This window comes from Scomber japonicus, chromosome 3 (assembly GCF_027409825.1).
Source record: "Scomber japonicus isolate fScoJap1 chromosome 3, fScoJap1.pri, whole genome shotgun sequence".
Classification (NCBI taxonomy): domain Eukaryota; kingdom Metazoa; phylum Chordata; class Actinopteri; order Scombriformes; family Scombridae; genus Scomber; species Scomber japonicus.
Genome location: NC_070580.1, coordinates 16739096 through 16764101, shown reverse-complemented (window position 1 = coordinate 16764101; position 25006 = coordinate 16739096). Strand labels below are relative to the sequence as shown.

General features: G+C 40.4%; 1 protein-coding gene across 4 annotated transcripts; it reads left to right on the top strand.

Moving 5' to 3' along the window:
- Positions 1–636: 636 nt before the first annotated feature.
- On the top strand, positions 637–22454 carry LOC128355066 (retinoic acid receptor gamma-A-like). 4 transcript variants are annotated; one of them, XM_053315228.1, is made up of 8 exons: positions 637–825; positions 19242–19390; positions 19920–20061; positions 20177–20340; positions 20478–20654; positions 20900–21104; positions 21264–21422; positions 22099–22454. In XM_053315228.1, the coding sequence occupies exons 1-8, from the start codon at positions 657–659 to the stop codon at positions 22452–22454; spliced, it is 1521 nt and encodes a 506-aa protein (XP_053171203.1). In that variant the 5' UTR covers positions 637–656. The 4 variants fall into 4 exon arrangements, with proteins under 4 accessions (XP_053171203.1, XP_053171204.1, XP_053171206.1 ...); XM_053315229.1 differs by lacking the exon at positions 637–825 and adding an exon at positions 7983–8127; XM_053315231.1 differs by lacking the exon at positions 637–825 and adding an exon at positions 10617–10659.
- Positions 22455–25006: the final 2552 nt, after the last annotated feature.

Genomic DNA, 25006 nt, shown 5'->3' with positions numbered 1-25006 from the left:
GTGAAGGGTTAATTGTACCCATGTTGTGGCTGGCTGTTCTCTGGCAGGCTGGCAGAGGGAACAGAGAGACCCTTTATAATACAGTTCTGCTGATTGAAAACATATGGCATTGCCTGAAATCATTGCACTACTTGGAAGACGGACAAAAAGAAGGAGAAAAGTGTCTCTGCTTCTCTGCTCCCTCAACTATTTCTTCATCACTCCCTTTTTGTTCTCCCTCTTCCTCGTCTCTGTTCTTGTCTCGAGTTTGCTTTTGAGGTATGTCAGGTATTGTTTTGGTGACAGAAAGTGATTGACATTTTTGTTTGGATTGTCCTAATCGATTTGACTTGAGGTGAGTTAGGAAGCCACTGCGCTCCGTTGTTTGGTTCTGGTGTCTAACGTCTCTCCTCCCTCCTCTCCCACAGACTCTGGACCTGAGGCCGTCTTGCCCAGCCTCGCTCACTTGGCTCTTGGTCTTTCTCCAGCTGTTCTTCCCTCATCAGCATCCATCTCACCTCACTGCAGCCCGACGGCACAGAGGCCAGCAGCTGACTGGGCCTGAATGGCATCAGCCCTTTTCAAACTCACTGTAGGCCCCTGATGAAGACGCAGGACGAAGAAACAGCGAGACATTCAGACAGAAGTCACCTGAACCACCAGCAGCACTTTTCACCATGGCAACCAACAGGGAACACCAATTGCGTCACATGACTGGCTTCCCCCGCGCTATGTATCCATTCACCTTTAACTCGATGCGGAGCCACTCCCCCTTTGACCTGTTGGCCAGCAGCAACCTCTTTGGTCGGTTTGGAGCAGACCTTCCTAAAGAGATGGCTGCACTATGTGAGTAACAAACTAAATGAACTATTCCTTTCATTCCTTTTCCTCTAAAGAGCTGCAAGAAATTTCTTTGCAAATGAACCATGTGGCAACCTCAATTAACCTGTCAACACACAAAGACGCTCCAGAATGACTATGAGAGGTCTCACAAAAACACTTAATAATTTGCAGATTCACTCAGATTCCTCTGCTAAAAAGTCAAACATGTTTGATATAATGAGGATATAATAATCATAAGGGGCCAAACTGTTTTAAGGTTCAAGATAGTGTACACAATCTCCTTGTCATAAACTGGCCCGTTTGGTGTAAAACATTTGAGATTCTCCAAGATTTTGGAAAAGTCTTCGGGGCCAATTTGAGGTTATAACAAGCTTTTAAATCATGCCAGGAGAGGAGAGGAGAGGAGAGGAGAGGAGAGGAGAGAGGAGAAGAGAGTAGAGGAGGATTTTTCCATGTGGTGAACCATGCAGATTGCAGAGGGCTCAGTGTGGAAAAAAAACAGCAAACATACCATTGTTCCTTTGGTAATGTGCTGCTGTCCATGAAAGTGGAGAACATATAGTAACATATTTGGCCTGAAAGGGAGGCAAGAGTTTCTCATTTCAACTTGCAAAAGCTGTGTCTCATGTTAAAACAATTTTTGAGTCACAGGGGGCGCTATTGCACTTCACTATGACAAGGGACTTTGAGAGTCTTCAGAGACTGTGTCTGATTCACTCTTTTCTGAAAAAAGAAGCATTTACTTTCTCCCTTTATTCTTCTCCTTTAACTGGCTTTTATTGTGATGTTGTGACTTGAGCATTGCAGGGCCACAGCAGTACTGAATTGTATCTCCATTTAGATAATTCAGAGCAATTTCAATTTATAATACAGCTGGGCTCACTATGAAATGACTGATGCAGAAAGAGTTTTCTTTCTGCATCAGTCATAGTACTAACAGGGTTAACTGTGGATAGATGAAAAGCAAAACATCAGTTTGAAAATGTAAGGGAATGTAAGTGAAGTAATATTCATTTTTCAACTTTTAACATCATCATTTAAATCATTTCCCCTTTATTATCAATGCCGCATATATCAGGATTTTTTTTTCTGAACACTGAAACTTTAGAACAATTAGGTAGGTTGCTGGTACCTGCAACTTAAACTCATGTGTGTGTTTATATGAGCACCACTATCCTCACATTAGTCAAACTCTTGCATTTGACTGCTGTATTTATGTTAAAGTCATGTCCTGATCTAGCAGGATAAGCCTGTATCCGTGTTGCAGTAATCCCAGAGGAGAAAGCAATAAGGTGATAGGCTGTGCAGCGTCCAACTGAAACATTTTACACAGGGACAAGTTTATGAAGTGCCTAATGTCCTGTAAGACATTCCCATCAAGTGTGCAAATACACGCTGAACACGCCTGTCAATCTATGTGTGGGCCTGTGTGAGTGTGTGCCATTGTGCACATATAGATAATGTGTTCACTGAGCAGCTGTTATCTGTTCATCTCCAGTCAGTTTCTGGAGTCTCGTGCCTATAGCAACATACCGTTCATCAGACTAGTAGCTATGTGATTAGATCTTTGACATGTTGCCTCTGGTACTTTATTACATATACAGGCAGAGGCGGAAAGATATATAGGACAGCATTATGTCACTCAGGACTGACCAGAAGAGTAAACACACGATAAATGAAAGAAGCTCAGAGACACTGGCAGGAACATTCGGTATATACATATATCACTTCTTTAGTAGAGATTTAATGGCACTGGATAGTTGAAAATAGAGGCACAGTAAAGAGAAGAGTAAAGAAAGGGCAGATTATCACCAAGGTCTGGGTCTGATTTTGATTTCTAAAACTGGTAATAATGTAACTGCTGTCATTTTAAAATAATTAAAAATGCAAGGTAAAAATTTCTTTCACCTTGAGATTGTCTACCTTAGGGTACCACTATGATGAAAGATAAGTAGTGGAACAATAAAAATACAATAGATATGTTTTGATGCTCATTTATTGTAGCCTTGACAGCCCTCCAAATCAAGCAGTAGTACGCAATTCTCCTCTTCTGACATGTGGCAGTATTTTCTTATCATGAGATAGGCCATCTTCTCACAGACTACAACTCTCCAGTATGTTTTTGTCCTTGATAATTGAGGAGGGAAAAAAATAATGTCCATATTTCCAGGACAAGCTCACATTACCTGAACTGTCTACCAGTGTGTGGGCTAAGTTAGTTTAATGCTGATAGATTGAGTCACTGGAGACACCATAAGGCCGTGTGACGTTAGATCAGAAACTGGAAAATCTGAGGAATGGGCTGCATGTCTGTTGTCCTCTTTTGTCCACTAATTTCACAAAAGACAAAAATAACAAATAACAAGCTTATTTAGATTTCAGTAATTGTAATTGTTTATTTGAATTGCAAAAGTAATTAGTTACAGTTCTAGTTAACGCCAAAAATAGTGGAATAACTGGAGGGTAATGCATTACTTCCAACACTGGTAATAACACACTATATCTTCTGTGTTTTCTTTGTTTGGTCTGTTTGGTTGTCATGTTTTGAGCAGTAGTAGAGTAAGACAAGTGAAGCTTGTGTCTGTGATTCTCTGTGAAAGGAAGGAAGGAAAGCTGGAAATGTGTGTATGATCAACTTGGATAAATGAATTATGCACATTACATTAAAATGTAAAAGTGTACCATTTGGACATTGCCAAAATACATTGAAGCTACACTGACTCAATTTTAAAACTAGGTTAGTGGATCCATAGTGCAAAAGTACAATAATATACTGTATCTTTCAGTTGATGATCAACTAGTGGATCTATACATCTGGTTCAAAAATGATTTTTCCAGATGTTGAAATTGCTGGCTTCAGTAGCTGAATATCTCAATTTCCAAAAATGCTTTTACAAAGCAGAAAGATTCCTCCTGTGTCTGGTCAAAGTACAATAGTATTTTACTGCAAAATGTCACCATTTTAAATGCAGGTGTGACCAGGCCTTCACCAGACAACACCAGACATCACAAACAGGAGTGGTCAGAAGTGTGTTAGGTCACACCCCTAACTATACGCACCAGTGATGTCAGAGTGTATTAATCACACCCTTGGTACACTTCTACATCACTGTAGAAAGCTGAGAGCTTACAAGATATTTATTGAGTCTTAATGTAAGTTACTTTTTAATATTTGATAATATACACAGTGATTAAGACATTTACATCTTTTCACTTCTCTTCTTGTAATATCTTCATTGTGCTTTTCACATGATTTGGGAAATGAGTTCATATGTTTATGCATCAGCTTGGTTTTAAACTGATATGGTTTCAGTACTGATGGTTTTCAGTATTACAGACTAACAAGCCCATTCTTTACCATCAAGTCAAGCTGCGACAAATTACTTATCTCTCTCATTAGTGCAAAGTGAGCACAATTACACCAAATTACGGTAGAGGTTTAAGTGGGATTTGCTAATGAATTCGAACCAGGTCCTAATCAGTGAGAGTGGAAGAATGTACTTTGTTCTCTAATAAGAAAAAACTCCAAACATCACTGGACTTGAAATGAGTGAATATCCACATCAAAAGCTCCCTGCTTTGTTGTCAATAGTATAGTAAATTCTATAAGAGCAGCAGGATCTAGCAAGAACATACAGAGGACATTTTTCTGCCCAGTGCTTCCTGGAATTGGTGTAAATGTGTGATACAATCTCTGGGTTTCCTCAGGAATAAGTAAATATTTCTCAAAATGTGCGGGAAAAATGTTCGCCTTTTATCGTGTGGTCTAAAATCAATATTCGGTCAACATCTAAATCTTTCTTTTAACTAAAATCTCAACATAGTCATATAACAAGCAAAAGACGTGTTTTTCCACAATGAACACAATGTCCTTTGGTAATTTCTGCACTAGTCACATCTTGTTCTTTGTAATGTTGTGTGTGTGTGTGTGTGTGTGTGTGTGTGTGTGTGTGTGTGTGTGTGTGTGTGTGTGTGTGTGTGTGTGAGTGTGAGTGTGTGTGATATTAGTAACTTGAACCTAAAGGCACAGAGCGGGGCTTTTCTTTGTGTCTGTCATCACAGGCACTCTGTTTAAGCACATACACACATAATTGTGCGTCAGAACACACACACACACACACACACACACACACACACACACACATTTCCACTGCCACTCTGTAGGCTGCACATTCCAACACCCATGAATATCACAAACCAGCAGTCTTGCGCTGCTTGCCTCACATTTGTGACTTATTTGTGCTCTTGCTGATGACCGCAGTGAGACTTTGTGCAAATAGCTGCGGCCGTGCTGGAGGAGCTGCTGGTGGAGAGACGGACAGTGAGAGAGAGAGAGAGAGAGAGAGGCCATTGTTCAGCTCTGTGTGTTTGTGTCAGACATGACGACAGGATGAATAGTTGAAGAACCTGATTGTGAATAGTTGTAATGTGACTCGCTCCTCTTACAAGTTGTTTGTGTGTGTGTGTGTGTGTGTGTGAGAGAGAGAGAGAGAGAGAGAGAAGGAGAAGGGGACACGGCTGGCTGGGGACTCCCGTGTTTTAAGTTTCAAAAGCAGAGAGCTGCAATTTGCCCAACTTATTAAGTGGGGAGTGAGCTTATGTTTTGTTAAAAGTGAAGGAGAATGAGACAAGTTTTTCTTTCTTCTACACATTCCCCTGTGTTTGAGTGTCTCTTTCCTCAAAGCAGCAACAGGGGGCAGGGTGCTGTGACGCGGGGAGGGTAATTGTCTCAAGGTGTGGAGAGAGCCCAGCAGGCTGATATTGTGCAGCTCTGCTCCCTGCAGTGTGTCATTGTACTGTGTGTGTGTGTGTGTGTGTGTGTGTGTGTGTGTGTGTGTGTGTGTGTGTGTGTGTGCGTGTGTGTGTATGCGTGTGTTTGTGTGTGCCAGGCCATGATCATGAAAGACAGGTAAAAACTCCACTCACTGAAAACAAGAGAAGCAGAGGATCATAGATTTATAATAAAGTTATAAAGTTTAAAGAGAAACAAATAGTAAAAGTACAAAAAATAAAGAAATGGATTCAGGGGTTTGGGTGAAATACAAACAAACAAGCAAATGGAGAAAAACAAAGAAAATAGAGAACCGTAATACACAAGAATACGAAGCATAAGAAGCCACAGGCAGGACAAGTTGGGAAGTCTGTGTATGTGTGCGTATGTGCGTAAAGGAGGGGGGGGGGCAAGCCCCAGTGGGGGTTTCTTCCAGAGTTCATCCCTCTTGAACGAGGGAAGGAGGGAGGGAGGAGAGTCAGGCTGTCTAGTATACAAACTATTCAGACTCCAGGCCTGTGCGGTTCGCCTGCAGCAGAGTCACACTTCAGTGTGACTGAAGTATCCAATAAGCTCCAGGAGGCTAACTGAATCCATTTGAACCAAATTGAAAGAATTGAATTAGATAGCCGCACATGCCAAAACCAAATGGAAAGAGAGAAAGAGAAGCTTTACAAATAAAACTTTGTGCAGTGCCTGTGGATGGCTGTGGAGAAAGGGAGAGAAACAAACAGTGTGTGATGTGTGAAACAAACAGAAAAAATGTGAATTATTCATTAATTGACCCAATTAAGGGAGCCAACAGAAACCTGCCAGACCCAATATGTATTCTTTCTCATTTATTTTTTAATGTATAATTTTGAATAAAGTCCCACTCTTGTATTTGATCCATGTTCAGCCCCCTTTTTCTTATTTTCTTTGTTTTAAGGCTCTGTGAATTCCTAATACATTTTCAGGCAGTTTCTTGCAAATAACTATGTTTAACTAGGGTTTAATTAGTACACCTAATTAATTGATTCCTTACAATTAAATGCCAGTGCATCTAAAAGAGAGTTTTAGTCAGTGAAAAGCAAACAAACAAAGAAAATGTTCAAATTTGCTACACACAAGAATAAAGTTCATATAAGCCGACATTCAGGGATGGGAACATGGGACAGTTCTTCCAGGGAAATTCCTCAGGAAATCAGCAGCTGCTTATAAACTCTACAAACCAACTGACTTCTAATGATTCACTCAGAACTGTGTCTGTATTTTTCATAGAAGTAGTAACAAATGACATGATTCTTTCCAGACATTATAGGGAATAATGGGAATGTAAAACACACTCTGCTTTGCTTCATTTGATGTTAGTCTTTCCGTCTTCTTTTGTTTCATTAGATTTTAAATCTTTAGAGAATATTAATCAAATATAAATCAAATACAATTCAGCTCTTCTATTAGGATTTAAATTTTGGGTGAAATGCAGGATTTTATGAGCAGGTGTGACCACTTAGACCTCAGAGGGGTATTTAATCCTTCTGTCACTTTACACAAATCACAGGAGTGCATCCATTTACAGAGAAAGCTGGGGAAAATTGGCAAATGACACCCTGACTAAATTGCCTCTCTCTCAGCACCTTTCATTCTGGCTCCTAACAGTCTTGTGAGGTGAAAGTATCAGAGCTGTACTTTTTGGGAGAGAGAGAGACGATGTTTCCCTGCTGTGGCAGAACAAAAAGAAAGTTAAAGTGCAGGAAAAAAAGAAAAAGAAAAAGGAGTCAAATGAGGGAGGCAGGGGAGGCGAGGTAGTTTGTTTTCATTTGCAGAATATGAAATATGAAGACGCCGGTTGGAGAACTTGAAGGAGAAAACAGTGAGAGAGAGAGAGAGAGAGAGAGAGAAAGTTGGTTGCGTAGCCAATCAGAAACCAGGCACACACCCGGTCATGCTCTACGTCCCTCCCTCTCCCTCTCCCTCGACCCCCCCCCTCTCTCTCTCTCTACTGAGAGAGAGCATGCAGATAGTTGGCTGTGTCTGTGGCGGAGTGTGAGAGGCCCAGAGAGCTGGTGAGAGGGGAGCTGAGATCAGTTACATCAGTCAAGGCAAGCAAGTGATCTGAGAACAGAGAGGGTGAAAGAAGTTTGATTTGTAGAGCAGAAATAAGGTAGACAGAGCTAGAGGAGGAGGAATTTTATCCATTCAGTGGATTTAGTCTACAAGGGACAGGACAGGCGGTCTGGGAGCATTGGCAGGGGCAAAGATAAACAGACAGACAGGGAACACCTGGGTCAGGCAGGGTAGAAAGTAACTTTGAGTCACAAGAAGATTTTTCTTAGTTTTCACACACTTTAGCTCTGCTGCAGAACAATAGCAGCGGACTGTTGTTGTGTTGTTGTGATTTGAGAGGAGTATGTTCGACTGCATGGAGGCTCTGGGGCTGGCCCCGCGGCCCCTCTTTGATGTGTCCGGACAAGGCTCCTGCATGCTAAGCAAGGCCACCACTTACTTCTCCGGCCTGGACCCCTTTGCCTGGGCTGGGACTGGCAGCATTCAGTGTGAGTACTCGGTCTATCTACCTCATCATCCTGCATGTCCATCAGACTGGGAGAGAGCAGCTGTGTGAGTGATTATGTGTGTGTGTGTGTGTGTTCTTATCAGAGTCCAGGTTTTGTTATCACTGTGCTCTCTCCACAGGAAGAGTCGGATTCCTTTCGATTCTTCTGCACTCATTCTCACCCTGCAGTTTGTTTGTTTATGTGCTTAGTGCGCTTTGTGAGTGTGAGCGATTGAGTCAGGGAGTGCATATTTATACATCATCGTGTTTGTTTTCTTTATGAATGACTTCACATGACTGACAGCTCTTTTAAACAATGCTGGACCTGACCCAGCAACGTGTCCAGAAAACAACAACCCACGTCCAAACAGAAAGGGCTTTGACAGATTGAAGGCAAATGGGCCTTGAAATCACATGGTTGCAAAGTGGCCAATAAACTCACAGTTACAAACCAACTGATTTTACAAAACGTAAATGAAGACAGTTAACACCCATATGTGTGCAGCAGCTCTTTTCTTAATCATTTTACCACATGAGCATTATTTGACTTGATTTGTGCTAACATTTCTGTAATTGGATACAATTACTCAAAGCTACAATTCATTTGAGCAATTTTCTTCAAAGGGAAAGATGACTTAAGGAATGACCTATTGTTAAAAATATAGTATGAATCACTTGACATACAAGCTATCCTGTTTTCTAACTCCACAGGGTAGACATTCATTTAAAAGTTTCTTAAAAGACTGAAGCAGACAAGGTACAGATTGCACTGGGTATCAAGATAACAGTGTGGAAAACCCAACAGTCACACAGGAACAGTCGCACAGACAAATACTGCAAAGATAAATGAGAAGAATACATTCTCTCTGCTAAAATCATAAGCATACCTTTTTTTATTGTCATGGAGTCCACTTCCAGACTTTTTGATTACACTTGGCTTTGTGGGTTTTCCTCTCGTGCTGCAGCTCGGAAAATCAAACATTGACTCTATCTATAGAAGTCGAGAGTTGCTGAAATCTGTTCATGTGTCAGCAAAGCAAGAGCACACTTTTTTATTTTCAAAATGTCCTCTCCACTGAGCTCGATTTGCTTTGGGACATCACCTCAGAGCACCTTAAGTCTATTTATCTTCAGTAATCATGTAGATACTGAAGCATCAAGCACTGTCAAGTCCACAGTGCTCACTAATGAAGATGGATGAGCAGTCAGGATGACAAACACCACAGCAGGGCCTGTTTCAACTCGCTAAGGAGCTTCACCAGATGCCAACCTAAAAGACAAATGTCCACAAATGTTCATTAATCATCTTTTCTTTATACACATTTTTTAAGATTATTTATTTTTAGCAGTGCAGGTTTAGTGACAGTCAAGAAACTCCACATATACAGATTTTTCTTTTTCTGCATTGAATTAAGAACAACAAAGATGTTTCCCTACTGACTGGGGGGTTGGAGGGTCTCTGTTTCTGAATGACTTGTAACCATTAATGGAAAGAAGAACCTAAAGAAGTGTTAATCACCTCTGACAGTCCTACCTTTATTTTTATTTTTCAGACACATCTCATTTTTAGCTCAGTCAATCTTTTTTTAAACATGAGGCTCGGAAGTTTTGAAGCTTTAATTCTTTTAATTGATTAGTTGATTGACAGAAAAAAAAGATTATTTTCATTATCGATTAGTATGCATTCCCTCAACCCTAACCCTAACCCTCAAATTAGTGAAAAAATGGCATCCACAACTTCTAACAGCCCACTGCGATGTCTTAAATTCACCTGATTGTCTTAAAAATGTCAAAATCTTAAAATATTAAGAATACATTAGATTAGATGTATTTGATTAGAATATATAGATTAGATGTATTAGACGTTAAGGACACACCTTCCCATTCCCTTCAGTGAAAAAGTGTGTCCAAACTGCACACATGTTCTAGAGCTTTTGTGTTTTAAGGGTTTAGATTTAAAGAATACAGTATTATGGTCATTTCTTCCACTGTGTAAACCCAAGTAAAAATTGATCACCTTTCTTTTTATTTTCCACCTAAGTAACAAAATAATTCATCTTTGACTCTTTAACATTGACACCTTTAATTTATTACCACTTCAGCCTTGTATTAGCTCCCTCTTACACAGAGCTATGACTTATTGTTTGTCATCTGTTGAACTGCTGCATAGTTCATCAGCAGCTCTCACTGGAAAAGTGAAAAAAAAAATCAGATGAGTTTGTTTTTTCAGTATTTCTTCCAGTGAACATGTACTGCTGGACACTGCAGCTCTAAATTCCTGAGAGCATTTTGGTCTTTTGACACTCGCTTTCACTCCTGTTTGTGTGTGTCTTTGTGTGTGTGTGTGTGTGTGTGTGTGTGTGTGTGAGAGAGAGAAGGAGGAGGTGTGTGTGTGTGTGTGGGGGGGGGGGCTCATCTTTTCCTGTGTTTTTTTTATGTGAGAGGCAGTTCAGCACCTCTCTGCCTTCCTTTGTTTCAACGTCAAGAGGCATTAAAGGGAGCGGGGACATGCCGAAGTCTGTCTGCTCTCTCTGTCACTGTGTGGGGGAAGAGTTTCTCCTCTGTGACATTTGTTTCTCCCCGCTTTTGAAGATTCCCCCTTTTCTACACTTGATCTTCCCTTTCCAGTTGTGTGTGTGTGTGTGTGTGTGTGTGTGTGTGTGTGTGTTTCTCCCAGCAATATTGTGTGTTTATTCTTTTTCTTTTTTTATACTCATCTTACATGCCTTGCATTGTGTAACAAAAAGCTTTTAATGATCCATTTGCAATTACAAAGGCTCAATTAAGAGATTAGGTGCTGTGTAAAGGCATGGCAGTTAAAAGAGCTGAGGGTTGAAAGAAGGGTGGAGGGATAAAGTTGGATTTGGGATTAACCCCCCCTTGTAACTTTGTATTTTGGTGTTTCAGGGCCTTGAGGGGAATTGCTATCCTCTTCATTCGGTGTTAATCTCTCTATCTATGGCATTCTCTTCTCTTTAAATTGGTTCTTCAAAGCTAGTTTCACAATGCTCCAGGACCACCATATCACCCCCTCAGAGGAGAACAGCTAACTATGATACAATGCAGATAAAGAAAGAGAAGAAGATGTCCCTAATTTATTAGATTAAAGACACTAGTTTTAGGAGTGTGTCTGCAATGCTGTGCTTCTTATAAAGTCTCTTATAACATTTGGTGATCTGGGTAGCAGAGACCCTCAGCTGAGCATTTTGATGCCTGCAGGCTGTCCTCTTTAACACTGTCAATGTCTCAGTACTGGTGAGAAAGAAACTACACTGGGCACCCAAACTACCTCTGCAAACCTGAAAATTCAAGTTCACTCATAGTGCATAATGGCAACCCTAACCCTAACCCTAATGACATAGTACACATACTATGAAGCAGGGATTCTTGTAGCTGGAATAAAACAGCCTTGTCCATCATTGCATACATATATACTTGCTTATAATTTCAAAAATACACAGATTAAGGCAAAAGCTCTGACACCCTAATAACATGATTAACAGATGTGCCAGATTCCTTGTCAATAGAGAGTCAAATGAAAAGTCACAGAGTGAACAAAGGAAAAGCAATGTTCCTGTACAAAAATACTGGAATGGCCAGTAGTGGTGGTGGTGGTGGTGGTAAGAAAAAAGGAGGTCTCAGGTTACAGGCAACCCTGCATGGAAAATAATTTGCATTCAGGTGTTTTGTGAATTCATCAACACAGAAAAGAAATATGAACAAAACAGAATTGCTTAATTTTTCTTAATCTTTTTTTTCTCTTTTTGGGGAGTATTTCCTTTTGACAGCCTCCCTGACGTCTGTCCAATCATAAACAAGATTATGAAGCAAATCATGTCATGTCACATAATGTAGTTACTGTGAATCATGCAAACACTTTAATCAAATTATTACATTAATTTAGTTATTTGCAGTAATCGGGTTATAGTTTGCACGTTAATCTACAGCATTTACCTTTCACTCTGAACGCCTACACTCTCATCTGTTGGGAATGCACATGGGACAAATGAGTACTTGATCAGCAGATCTGACTGAGCTGAAGCAATGTTTAGAATAAAATATTTTTTCCAATTATAGTATTATCACGAAATCTACAGCAACAATCTTGGCTGCTGATTGGTGACTAAGCGAAACTGCTTGAAACCAACATCTTGTGAGGTTCAGGCGAGTTCCAACTTGTCTCTGATTGCTGCGGCTTCCAGCCATGACTCCAGCACACCACATTAACTTTGCCCGAGTTTATCCTTTGATGATCCTGATAAGTTATTAGTGTGTCAGATATCCTACATTTACAGTACATGCCAGTAGAAAAATTGTGGGTTAGCTGACAAAACATGTTTTCAAAGAGTTTTTATCTTAAAGTGGAACCAGATATGTGACCGCATTAATTAACTATTGAAAATCTTTTCACATTGTCATGGTTATGTGTAATTTTTAAACAATATGTACACAGAAGTATCTGCCTGAACACTATAAGCCACTTACTTTGCTTGCAGAGCATGTTTTTGTTTAAACCATGTTAGCTGCCTCCACACCAGCGATGTATTCAGGGTTCTTGCCTCGCTATAAAGGTGCAAGCTGACTCTGTCATATCAAAAAAGGGGCAAAAATAGAAAGCTGGGGTTTATTGGGTGTCATAAAAAAGAAAGGGTGTATTGTATGTATGATGATGAATGGGAGGGACAATGCCAGATTTAACAACCTGCCCCATAAATGCTCCCGCCCCCACACTCTTCAGACAAAGCTCAACTCCATGGCCATGGTAAAAACAAAATTTAAAATTACATGAATGTTGTTTTCTGTTTGTTTTTGTTTTTTAAACCTTGCTTTGAATTATGATTATGTGGTGAAATTATGAAGCAGAGGCAGAGTCATAATTTCTTGTTTATTCATTGCAGGACGTGGTCACAACTATGTAAGGGTTTGCAGGTTTGAGGAATTGTCCAGGGTTTGTGTTTTCGTTTGTGAGCTTGTGCAAATGTGTGTGTGTGTGTGTGCCTGTGTGCCTGTGTGCCTGTGTGTGTGTGTGTTTGTGTGTGTGCGTGTGTGTGTGTGTCTGCCTCCTTTTTAACTGTTTGCTGCTGCTGTTTTTATGGAGCCATCTCCTGGACAGTAGCCTGGTTTTCACAGCCTTTCCTTCAAAAGGCGCTGCCAATGACAGGAAGGACTCCTCCTCCTGCCAGGGCAGGAAGGCAGGAGAGGACATAGGGGGGAAGAGGGTTATTAGTGAGGGTTTGGCTGGGGGGAGGGGTGGAGAGAGGTGGAGGGTGGGGGGGGGCACTGGTATTGAACTTAGAACAGCTGATGAAAGGGATTGTCAGTCAGATCTTCCACATCTCCTCCCTGTTGTCGTGGTAATTACTCACTAAGCATATTTGACGTTGCAGCTCTCCCCCTGCAGCTTATCTGCTCATGAATTACAACACAGTACAGTAACTGTATGCATGACACTATGCAATTCTTAATGAAAATTACAGGCCAAATTACATGATGAGAATTTAATTTACAAGTGGGAAAGTGAGAAATTTTCAAGTTAGCCAAGCAGTTTTTGTGACAGCTATTTAATAATGGACATTCATCTCACTGTTTTCCTCTCTCTCTCTCTCTCTCTCTCTCTCTCTCTCTCTCTCTCTCTCTCTCTCTCTCTCTCTCTCTCTCTCTCTCTCTCTCTCTCTCTCTCTATCTCTTCACCATGTTTATTTCTGTGAGCGTTGTTGTGCTCATAGTCACACAGAAAACCATCACACAAAGTCTGGCCGACCCATGGCCCCTTGCAGCAGCCCACACACACATATTCACATGTGCACGCACATTCCTCAGTATGCTGCTGAACATTTTGTGAGATGAAAAATTACATAAAAACTGAATTGGCCATCCAAAAGAGCAAAACAAAAAGGCTGAAATTTAAAGTTTGTCATTTGAATCTTATTTTAGTAGTGTTAAAATTTTTTGAGTCACAAAAGTATTTCTCATAATCTTGATCTGGCTCAAAAAGGAAAAATAAATATATCACGTAATACAGCTACAGTTTAGGACTGACTAAACTCTTTGTAATGAAACCACATACCTTAGCATTACCCTCCACTCCTCTCCAGTGTGAGGCTCTGTGGAGCCTCCAGGCCAAAGTCTAGTTCAATGAGATGTGCGATGTTGGCAGGTTGAGCCAGGCTGCAGGCTCTACAGGGCATGTGTCTGCGTCGTCCACACAACCGCACGGACAGGGGTGAAAAAAAACCTTCAATATCAGTGTGAAACAAACCACACGCTCACTCTGTGTGCATGGACAGTATGCACGTTCATGTAATTTAAACAAACTGCAGCTCTATAACACATGGCGTCAGTCAGTGTTTTCATTCTCATGCACTTGTTAACAAAGAATAACAGATCAGTCCTGCTGAAACATCACTTTCCTCTGTCCAAACTTACCTCATCAGAGCTAAATGCTAGATGCACTCTGGCTTTCAGGATTTTCATATTTAATTTCACATTTATGTCTTCAGAAAAGACTGCACGCATACAACAGGTTTAGAGAAATCATAGCTGTGTCCAAGATCCACATTACACATTAATTCAGAGCAGGTTTTGTGTATTAAGTGTTTCCACTGGAAAAAGTAAGACAATAAAGTTAACTCAAAACAGTGGATGTATTGTTGATGGACACTGTTGCAGTGCACAAAGGAAACAGAAGAGCTGCTCAAATCTAACAGAGAATTAATCTGATTGAGGATGTTGGTTAAACAACACATTACTGTGTGACTGTATATAGTATATACATTTTTGAAAAAGAAACCAAAAACATAAAAAACTTTAATTGATAATGATGATTCTAAAGTCACAGTTTGATGTCACATGACACAAATATACTCTCAATTCCTGTTTACATTAATTGGTTAAGTATATTGATTTTTTGTATACTATGCTCCAAAAACATTACCCTATAAAAATGTGTATATACATTAGAAGGGCTGCAACTTCTGGTTATTTTCTCAATTAAGTAATTAATAGTGCAATCTATAAAATGTCAGATAACAGTGAACAATGTGTTCATTAGAGGAAACTGGTGCACTTCTCCTGTGCTAAAATTTCACCTGAACTATACCTTCAAAAAAGCAGTGCCTATATTCTCCACAAGAAAGTCAGGAAAAAATGTCTGTACTGGTCTTTTTAGATAAATTTATTCCCGGTCAATAGGCTGCCAGTGATTCTTTTTGGTGTTTGTTTGTTGTCAGCCATGGAGGGCCGCATTTTTCCTGACTTTGTTCTGGAGAATGCTCATTGTAAATTTCCACAGCTCAAGGTGTCAAATGTCTTGTTTTGTCCGAACACCAAAGATATGTAGTTTACAATGAAATATATAATACACAAAAAATGCCCAGTCAATTATTAAAATAGTTGCAGATTCATTTTCTGTTGATTGACTAATCAATTAGTATATCAGTATAGCATATAATACAATTAATATGGGTTTGAGATGAGACACATACTGTTTTTAGAGCAGCTGCTGTTTCTGCATCCATGTTCCCAAATTTTATATGAATTCTTGACAAAAATGATTTCCATGATGTTTGGTAACCTTTGTTCAGGTCTGAGAACTTCATTTGCAAGCTTCAAGACTGCCAGGTATCAGAACTGATGAGGAGAGTATCTGATTTCAGAGGGTGGCTGTTGTCTAAACAGGAATGTGTTGATCTGACAACAAACACTGAGTAAATGGAAGAGGGGGGATGTTGGAAAGACACAGAAATGGAGGGAGATCAAGTGAAGTGATATACAGCAATGCTATTTCTTGTATGGTGAATCTGGTGAGAGATGCCTTGCCAGATTATTCATATAAATGGATTTTTATTGTGACTCAACTGTAACTAGATGAGGTTTAATTAAAAAAAAAGAAGAAAAAAAAAAGATTTATAGCTGAGATTGCATGTGAAGCTCTGCACAGCTGATGAATCAACACGGCTGATGAAGCTGATTCACATGAGTCGAGTCGTCTCTTCTGTGTCTAATAGAAGTGTGCTGATTGATGTTGTGACACGCTGAGGGGTGAGTTGTAGGTTAAGAAGACACAGGTATTTTTTTCAAGCCAAGGCTCTGAGGCTGAGCTCAGTTCAGGGTGATGACAGCTGCTGACAGTTTTTGGCTCCTCTCCTTCTTTCTCCACACCAGGTAGAGCCACCCCCTGCCTCCTCCTCCCCTTTCTACCTCCATCCTAGCGTCTCTCACCCTGTCTCTCTCCGTCACGTTTCTCTGAGTCACATCCCTCCTCAGCCTTTCTCACCACACTCAGACAGTGTCAGTCACTACTGCTCTCCTGGCGCCAGATGCTGTATCTTCGTTTCAGCAGGAGCGATTTTTCCACTTGTTTTCTCAGGGCCGCTTTTACATTGTCAGTGTTACTATATAAACAGAAAACAGTGATCATGTTACAGTGCCATTTATTCAACTCCCCCTCTTTCTCTGCACCTCCCACACCTGGATGCTTACCTCCCTCTCACCAAGCAGATCTTTGTTTGCTGATATTTTCTACTCACTCACTGTGGAGAAAATTGCATTTTACTTGGAGCCTTTTCTGATGCAACTCACTATTTCTTCTACTTTTTCGATTAACTGGTAAATAATTTGGCATAGAAAAAAAATATATATATAGATAGATATAGTGAAAAATTCCTATCAGAATTTCCAACCTGTTGTTTTCAGCTTATTTGGAACAACCAATACGCCTAAACCCAAAGATATAAAATTTACTCCCACATAAGACAAAGAAAAGCAGCAAAATCTCACAAGTGAGAGACTGGAAATGAGCAGCTTAGTGCATCCTTGATGCCTCAGGGTAACATAGGAGATGAAACAAAAATTACCTTTTTCATAATACACTACTACGGTCAGTATTAGATGGTCAGTATTTATGGTTGAAATTTTACTGTCATTGACACACATTGACCAAAAACTTGAAGTATGAAAAAGGATCAAACATATATAAAATGCTTTTCATATCAGACAATATATATGCAAGCTGATAATATTGGCTGACCAATATATCAGTCAGGCTTTACATTTATCATTGAGTGGACACATCACCAACTATTAAACATCAATATTGTGAAGTGCACTTTCTCTGAAAAATACATTTATAGAAAATGAAAAAGGCCAGCAGCATAGAATGATTTGTTTTTCACATGAGCTGCACCCACCAGTTGTTTGTCGTTATGGGAAAATAAAAGAATAAATTTCATGTTTGTCAGTGCCACAGATCAGTTTTGAGTTACAATGTTTTCAGAAGGACTGAAAATCTATATTTGCTGTGTACAAGTTAAAAATGACGTTAGTTTATGACCCCACAGAGACTTTAAAACAACAAAAGAAATGTTCAAATTTATGCACACATGTCATCAAAAAATTAATGACCAGTGTGTGTGCAGTGATCCCAATTGGTGTGTTTTGTAATTTCCATTTCAAATTCTCTCACTGAGAGAAACAGTGTGTTCCCAGTGACTTATATAAGAATCAAACACATACATGTAACTGTGTCAAAACCAATTACTAAAACCAGTTAAAGGTAAATGCAAAATATTTGATTATCCAGGTTTTTGTTTCTTTATTTGTTACTCACAAAGACAACAGCTGTTAATGTTGAGCAGAAACACATTAGGATGAAGTCATATTCGATAAGAAGTCATATTTTAGTACATTTTTGAACTTTAAAACCAGCTGCTGGACATGAAGTTAGTCATGGCCTTCTCCAGTCAAGGTCAAAGTTAAATGGTCAGGATTTTATTTAACCTCTCGGCCACTGGGAAGTTTCTGTCCTCACATTCACCTCCTCCTCTCCTTTCTTTCTCTTTTCATTTTTCCCTCTCTGTTTTTATTAGATTATTCCTTTGTGCCTTTGCTCCTCTGTTTTTTGAAACCTTACCACTCTTGTTAATGACAATCCTCAGGTTCAGGTTGGGGTTGCTGTGGTGGGGTGGGGGCCACATTTGGTTCAGTCCTGTGCTATCCATTGAAGGTGACAGGAGGGGCAGTGACTTTGGGTTTTTGACCCTGGATTCTTTATTTTTACTAGGAAGGGATCCAAGGATGGAGCTGTTGATGTGAATAGCTGCCCAAGGTGACTGGATCCCAATAAAGAGGCCGTCAGCCTGGCCGGGGGCCTCCTTCCCATCCCAGACACAACCTTTATAGGGCCGCTTATGAGCCTGGGCAACTATTAAACCCTGTCCAGCCTGCACTGAGGAATTTAGGGCCAGGAAACAAGGGAGTGGGGGTGGGAGTGGGCAGAGTGAGGTGAAGTTGGGGTGACTGAAGGTGAAAGTTGAAAGGCATGTTCGAAGGAATCTGGTTGTTCTTTAGTCATCACCTTTAAATGTGTGCCAGGCATGTCGCTGTTTTACTCGTTTTCTGATTTAATTTGAGCGCAGGGAACAGCGTTTTTAATCAGCTGGACGTGCCTGTCGCTGCATCTGTTTTGCATTGTTTGCTCTGAACGTTTTCATTAGCAGCAGTTGAACGACTTCGCCTGTGGCCAAGCAAATGGTGTTATACAGTGTGGCATTTTCTTTAGCGAGACAGCGAGAGGGAACAGAGGGAGACAGCAGAGTCTCATAAACATCCCGCTTCTGTTTGTTCACATGGGGCTGGAAGTATATAGGCAGGTCTGGTTGGACAGCCTTTCAAATAAAAATGTGAGCTCCCAAACACACACACACACACACACACACACACACACACACACACACACATACAAAAATTCAGATGTCAGTCAAAAAGTCAACAGAGGTATGCTGCTCCCCCACTCACCAGTAAATGGAGAAGCCAATCAAATCTCAGCTGCCAATCAGCATTTTATCAGCAGGGCCATCTGGCCATCAGCTAATTGTATGTCTTTTAAGTCCCTGTCAATCAGCAATGCCCCCCCCTCCTCCCTTTTCTCTTAAAAATGTCTGCCTTTGAGCTTGCCTTCTGGCTCTAAGAAGTAGCCTGCATGGGGTTGAGAGGGGTGGGGGTTGTTTGTTGACCACTCTTCTCTTAATCAGTTGTATTAGCTTTCAAAGACTTTATGTAAACAAGGTGCTCTGATATAATAAGATAATTTAAATGTTTCTTTTTCTCTCTCTGCAGCGGTCGAGACCCAGAGCACCAGCTCAGAGGAGATGGTGCCCAGCTCTCCATCTCCTCCACCTCCTCCTCGTGTCTACAAGCCATGCTTTGTGTGCCAGGACAAGTCATCTGGCTATCACTATGGAGTGAGCTCCTGCGAGGGCTGCAAGGTAGATAAACAGAGATGCTCCAAAAGTTTAGAGGACATATATGAAGAGAACAGCTGGAAAGGAGAAAGTGAGAGAGTCTGATGTTCAGCTGGAATCTGACAGATGAAGTACTTCTGCTGTTGTTAAGCTGCCCTCTAGTGTATTCTTACCAATACTGCACATTATTAATGTAATGTAGCAGAGCTTAACAATGTACTGTCTGTGACCAACAAGAGGTTAATGCACGTAAATAAAATGAATCTGTTGTTAGTCACTGCTGTTTATAGTCACTGCTGTTGATATTAGCAATGTAGAAAGAAGCGGTAAAACATGACTTCTCATCCCTCGGTGAGACCGCAGCCAGCCAACCCACACATCCACTGGAACAAACTACTATTACTTGTATGACTGAGGAAGATGTGTTCAAAATGTTCTTTAGCAAATGGTTTTGAAATGTAAAAGGAAAAGATAGTAGATAAATATTTTTTCTCATTCACCATGTTATGAAACAGTTGTCTTGAAACAGATATTGTCTTTTAATCTGTTTCAGGGATTTTTCCGGCGCAGTATCCAAAAGAACATGGTGTACACCTGCCACAGAGACAAGAACTGTCAAATCAACAAAGTGACCCGTAACCGCTGTCAGTACTGTAGGCTGCAGAAGTGCTTTGAGGTTGGCATGTCAAAAGAAGGTGAGCGTCCAAGAAAATATGGGATTCAGGATCAAAATATAAAAAATGGATATAAATCTAAGAATCGGTGTTAAGGAAAATTAAAGTGTGTTACCTGTTCCTCGTGTTTCTACAGCGGTGCGTAATGACAGGAACAAAAAGAAGAAGGATGTGAAGGAGGAGGTGGTGCTGCCAGAGAACTACGAGCTGAGTGGAGAACTGGAGGAGCTGGTGAACAAAGTCAGCAAAGCACACCAAGAGACTTTTCCATCTCTGTGCCAACTGGGCAAATACACCACAGTGAGTTTTCTATTTTGTGCACATCCACCCGTACACACTCCACTCAAGCATTAGCTCACCGCTTTGCCAGAATGACAAACACAGTATGGACTCTGCACAGCTACACAGACAAAAGTGTCCCTCTTTCTCTCTCCCAGAATTCAAGTGCTGACCACAGAGTACAGCTGGACTTGGGCCTGTGGGATAAGTTCAGTGAGCTCTCCACTAAGTGCATTATAAAGATTGTGGAGTTTGCCAAGCGGCTACCAGGCTTCACTACGCTCACCATCGCTGACCAGATCACCCTCCTCAAATCTGCATGTCTGGACATCCTGGTACCAACCACATGCTCCTACTACTCCTCCTCGTTAACCTTCCTTCCCTCCAACCCTTTCCACCTCCCTAACGCTTTCTCATTTGTCACGCTGCTTAACTTTTTGATATGAACGGCGCCTGAAACATTCAAATGTGATTCTCAACGGCTGCCATGAAATTATTCTGGATAGAATTTTCATCATTATTTTACCCTTTTAACAGTCCACTTTTGTTTTCTATTTCACCATGTTCTCCCCCTGTCTAGATGCTGAGGATATGCACTCGCTACACCCCAGAACAGGACACAATGACCTTCTCAGACGGCTTGACTCTCAACAGAACCCAGATGCATAATGCTGGCTTTGGCCCACTCACAGACCTGGTGTTTGCCTTTGCTGGTCAGCTGCTGCCTTTGGAGATGGACGACACAGAAACAGGCCTCCTCAGTGCCATCTGCCTCATCTGCGGAGGTAAATCTTGGCCACTGTTGCCATTTCTTAATTATAAGCCAGTAGCTTCCAACTGCTACTTGGTCTCACTGTTCTGCAGCTGCCTTGCCATCATCTTATCAGGTGTTTAATAGACTGCTTGCATTTTTCCAAATCTGTATTTTTCTCTTGCTCTCTCAGATCGTATGGATCTGGAAGAGCCCCAGAAGGTGGACAAGCTGCAGGAGCCTCTGCTAGAGGCTCTGAAGATTTACACCCGCCGCCGCCGCCCAAACAAGCCTCATATGTTTCCCCGCATGCTGATGAAAGTTACAGACCTTAGAGGAATCAGCACCAAAGGTTAGTCGCACTTTATTTCACACTTCATTCTCACATATCATAATCACATAAAAGACCATAAAAAGACCTGGGTATCAAACAAACACTTTTTGGCATGGCTACCTAAATGTATCCACAGAGTATTGACAATGGTAAAGTATTAGTTTTTACTTTTATGGCATGAGTCTTTGATTTTAAAACAATTCTTTGCCAATTTAGACACTATTTCAGGCACTGTTGTTGATGCTAAATACATTTTATATAAAAAATGTCTCTCAAGGTAAGGCATCAAAAAAGTATTGTTTTTTTAATCTGTAATGAGATTTGGGTATTAAATAGGCAGTACTATCGACATATCTCAAACAATACTGAGGCCTTTTTTAGGTGAGAGCTAGTTGAAAATAATAAAGCACATTCACCAGTTATATTTGAAGGTTTTCATTTGTTATTTCTAGAAAGATGGGGCTATTGAGAAATAAAAATCACTTAATATCATTGTATTTTGAAAAATAATACATTTTGGTGATACAACAGTTTTTTCAGATGGAACTTAACATCATGTGACGATCACAACAGTCTAGAGGCACTACTTTCCTCAAATGTAACAAACTCCTTTTAATTCCTCACTTTTAAAAGTGAGAAATGTAGGTTGTGTGAATATTAACCATTAACTAAATATGTGTGGATATGCTTGTAGGTGCAGAAAGAGCCATCACACTAAAGACTGAGATCCCCGGTCCAATGCCTCCACTGATCAGGGAGATGCTTGAAAACCCAGAGGCCTTTGAGGACAGCAGTGACTCAGGGGACAGCGCTGCCGCCACCACCGAAACCAAAGCCACCGCCACCGCTCCCCCAGCCGTTCAGGCCATCAAGCAAGAGGAGAAATCCACGTATGAGTCTGAGACTGTCGAGGAGGAAGAGGAGGAGGAGGACGACGACTACTGGGATGAGGAGAAAGAGCGAGGGGCGGACAGTGACGGGGAGGTCTGTGGGGAGGCGGCAGCATCAGCAGCCGCGCCAAAGATAGGTGTGACTGGAAAAACACAGTGAGAGAGACACGATGACGCTGCCTCCTCCACCAGATCGATGAGCTCACTCATAGCAATATCACCTCCCAGAAACCTCCCACAATTAGGCTCTTATACAACATGCATATAGTCCATATTTACATTAACTGTACATACGGACTGAAAGGAAAATGTGTTCAGTTCAGAATGGGAGGAAAGGAATGGGAGAAGCAAAAGCACTAAATGTAATTGGGTTGAGGAGGGCGCCATGAAAAGTCACTGTGCCAAAATCAGACTGTCTAAAAGATATTTCAAAAGTGTTTTGTCCACGCAAAGAGGACCGAGAGGCGTTGGACAGAAGGAAATGCACTCCTCCGCTATATAAGGGCTATGCTTTGTATAAAATTGATGGTAAATCTACATGGTAACATCACAACTCTACATGGTGTCCATTTGCCGGAAAACGTCTTTTCAGAATTCCCTTTTATTACCATTCAAAGATATGCTACTTATTTTTTTATTGTATGGTTTTTCTAAGCATGTACACGTTTCTGTTCTGTCTTATGCCTGTTTGTGGGACTGTTTGTTGCTTTTTGTGGATTTTCACTCAGTCCTGATCACATTTGACTGGACATTTTTGAGCTTTAATTTTATGCATTTCTGCTTTATTGGACACAGTGCAGAGCAATTTAGCAAGAAAGGAAAGAGAGCAGGTCATGAGCAGGACTCAAGTACATGGTATGTATGTTAGCCTTCCAGTTCGTGAAAGTCTCTGACGGGGTAAAACATCTGAAAGCGAGTAAGAGCGAGGGAACCTTGTAATCTTAACATCCAACTAAGATCCTAACAAACGACATAAACCAAACACAGCAAAACACCTTCACCTCTGGACAAAAATAAACACTTACAATAATCCATAAATACTTGGATTAAAGAATCTGCAGGGTAGATTTAATATCATCGTGTAATCTCAGGTCAATTCAATCAGGGCCATGTCTCACCTGTCAGTACAGTATTTTCTGAGATAAGAATGTCGATTAAACTGTTGAATGGTGCTGTTGTCTTGAATGCTGCAAAATAACAGGGCAACATAGCAAAGATGCAGGTAAGATATCATTTTGTAGGAGAGAGAGCAAAGAATCATATGATAAACAGACACAACCCTCAAAAGCAATTTCAGTCGCAGAAAACCTCAGGTGTGTGTGTGTGTGCGTGTGTGTATGTGTGTGCGTGTGTGTATGTGTGTGTCAGAATGTCTGACATTTAAAGAGCATTAACCAATCAACAGGGTGTTATTTTACCATCAGTACTGCAACCATCCACAGAAGCGATATTATTAGTATCTTACAAATGTTTTTTTAAAGATATCACTCACCCAAAGATAACCAGTGGACAGAGGGACATTGATGCAGATACAAGCTGGCCAAGAATCACAAGATCTGCTTTCTCACAACAATAAATAAATCATCAATAATGATCAATTTCACTTCACATTTCTGAGGTTGCAGCCATTCACCATAATCCACACAAAACGAAACAAATGCTTTACATTGGGTGATTGAGTTTCAAATAATGCATTTTCATGTGAGTTGTATCTAATGATGCAAGACATCAATGGATTTTGTAAAATAAATACGTATTTGTTTTTCATTGAGACTACAATTTTTTTTTATGCAAGATGTGTCCAGTTGTCTTATTTGTGTGATGAAAGTTGTAAGGGAAAAGATGCTGCTCTGCTGTTCATAATGTAAAATGAGTCTGAAAACAGACTTCAGCTCTGAAAACAGAAGCTGAAGAAAGATATAGGACTGCATATTCCTGATTGTGTGGAAACATTCACTCCCTGAATAAAGCAGAGAGAAAATGCAGATATGTTTTCAGCAGAAAATCTGATCCTAAATGACCATTGTAGCAACACAGCAGCAGCTTTCAAGCAGTGAAATATAAAAATTAGAGAAGACCAAATAAAGCCATCAAGGTCTCAAAGGTTGATAGAAGTATTAAATAATCAACGTTGATGCCATAAGAATGTTTCTTAGACTGTTTTGTGGTGATTTTATTATCAATGGAAGCATCAGTGCCATACAGTGTCAGCCAATCCTACACACTATGTTGTCTTGTATTTTAATATTTCTACACCACATAACCATAATATTACAGGAAAAAAAAGTTTTCCTGTCTCTTTTGTCGTTTCCTCAATTTTGTTTGTTCTTAAATTTGAGTTGGTGCAATAAGTAAGCCATGGAAGGCAGCGGCGGTCTCATCTCTGTACATATATGTGAGTGAAAACAGGACAGAGAAAGAAATCAAATGTTTGGATGAAAATGAAGCAATGCTAACTAATTTAAAAATCCATTAGGGTGATTTGAAATATATTCACTTTGTGTAGTGTGACGGAGGAGATTAAATTACTTTTGAAGCTGGAACCATCTTAAATCTGTTAAGCTCTTTTAAGCTTTGTTTTGTTTCATTTTTGTAATTGATGTAGAGCCTTATTTTTTATAAACACGGTCTCTTTATCATGCAGATATCTTGCCTCCATGTTCAGATTCAGCCACCTCATGAGTTCTTTTTCAATTTGATTTGTACCAAAAA

Coding starts and splice junctions, on each gene's coding strand:
- LOC128355066 (XM_053315228.1), top strand. CDS start 657: ATGGCAACCAACAGGGAACACCAATTGCGTCACATGACTGGCTTCCCC. Junction 20,062..20,176: donor GGTTGGCATGTCAAAAGAAG/GTGAGCGTCCAA, acceptor GTGTTTCTACAG/CGGTGCGTAATGACAGGAAC. Junction 21,105..21,263: donor CATCTGCCTCATCTGCGGAG/GTAAATCTTGGC, acceptor TTGCTCTCTCAG/ATCGTATGGATCTGGAAGAG.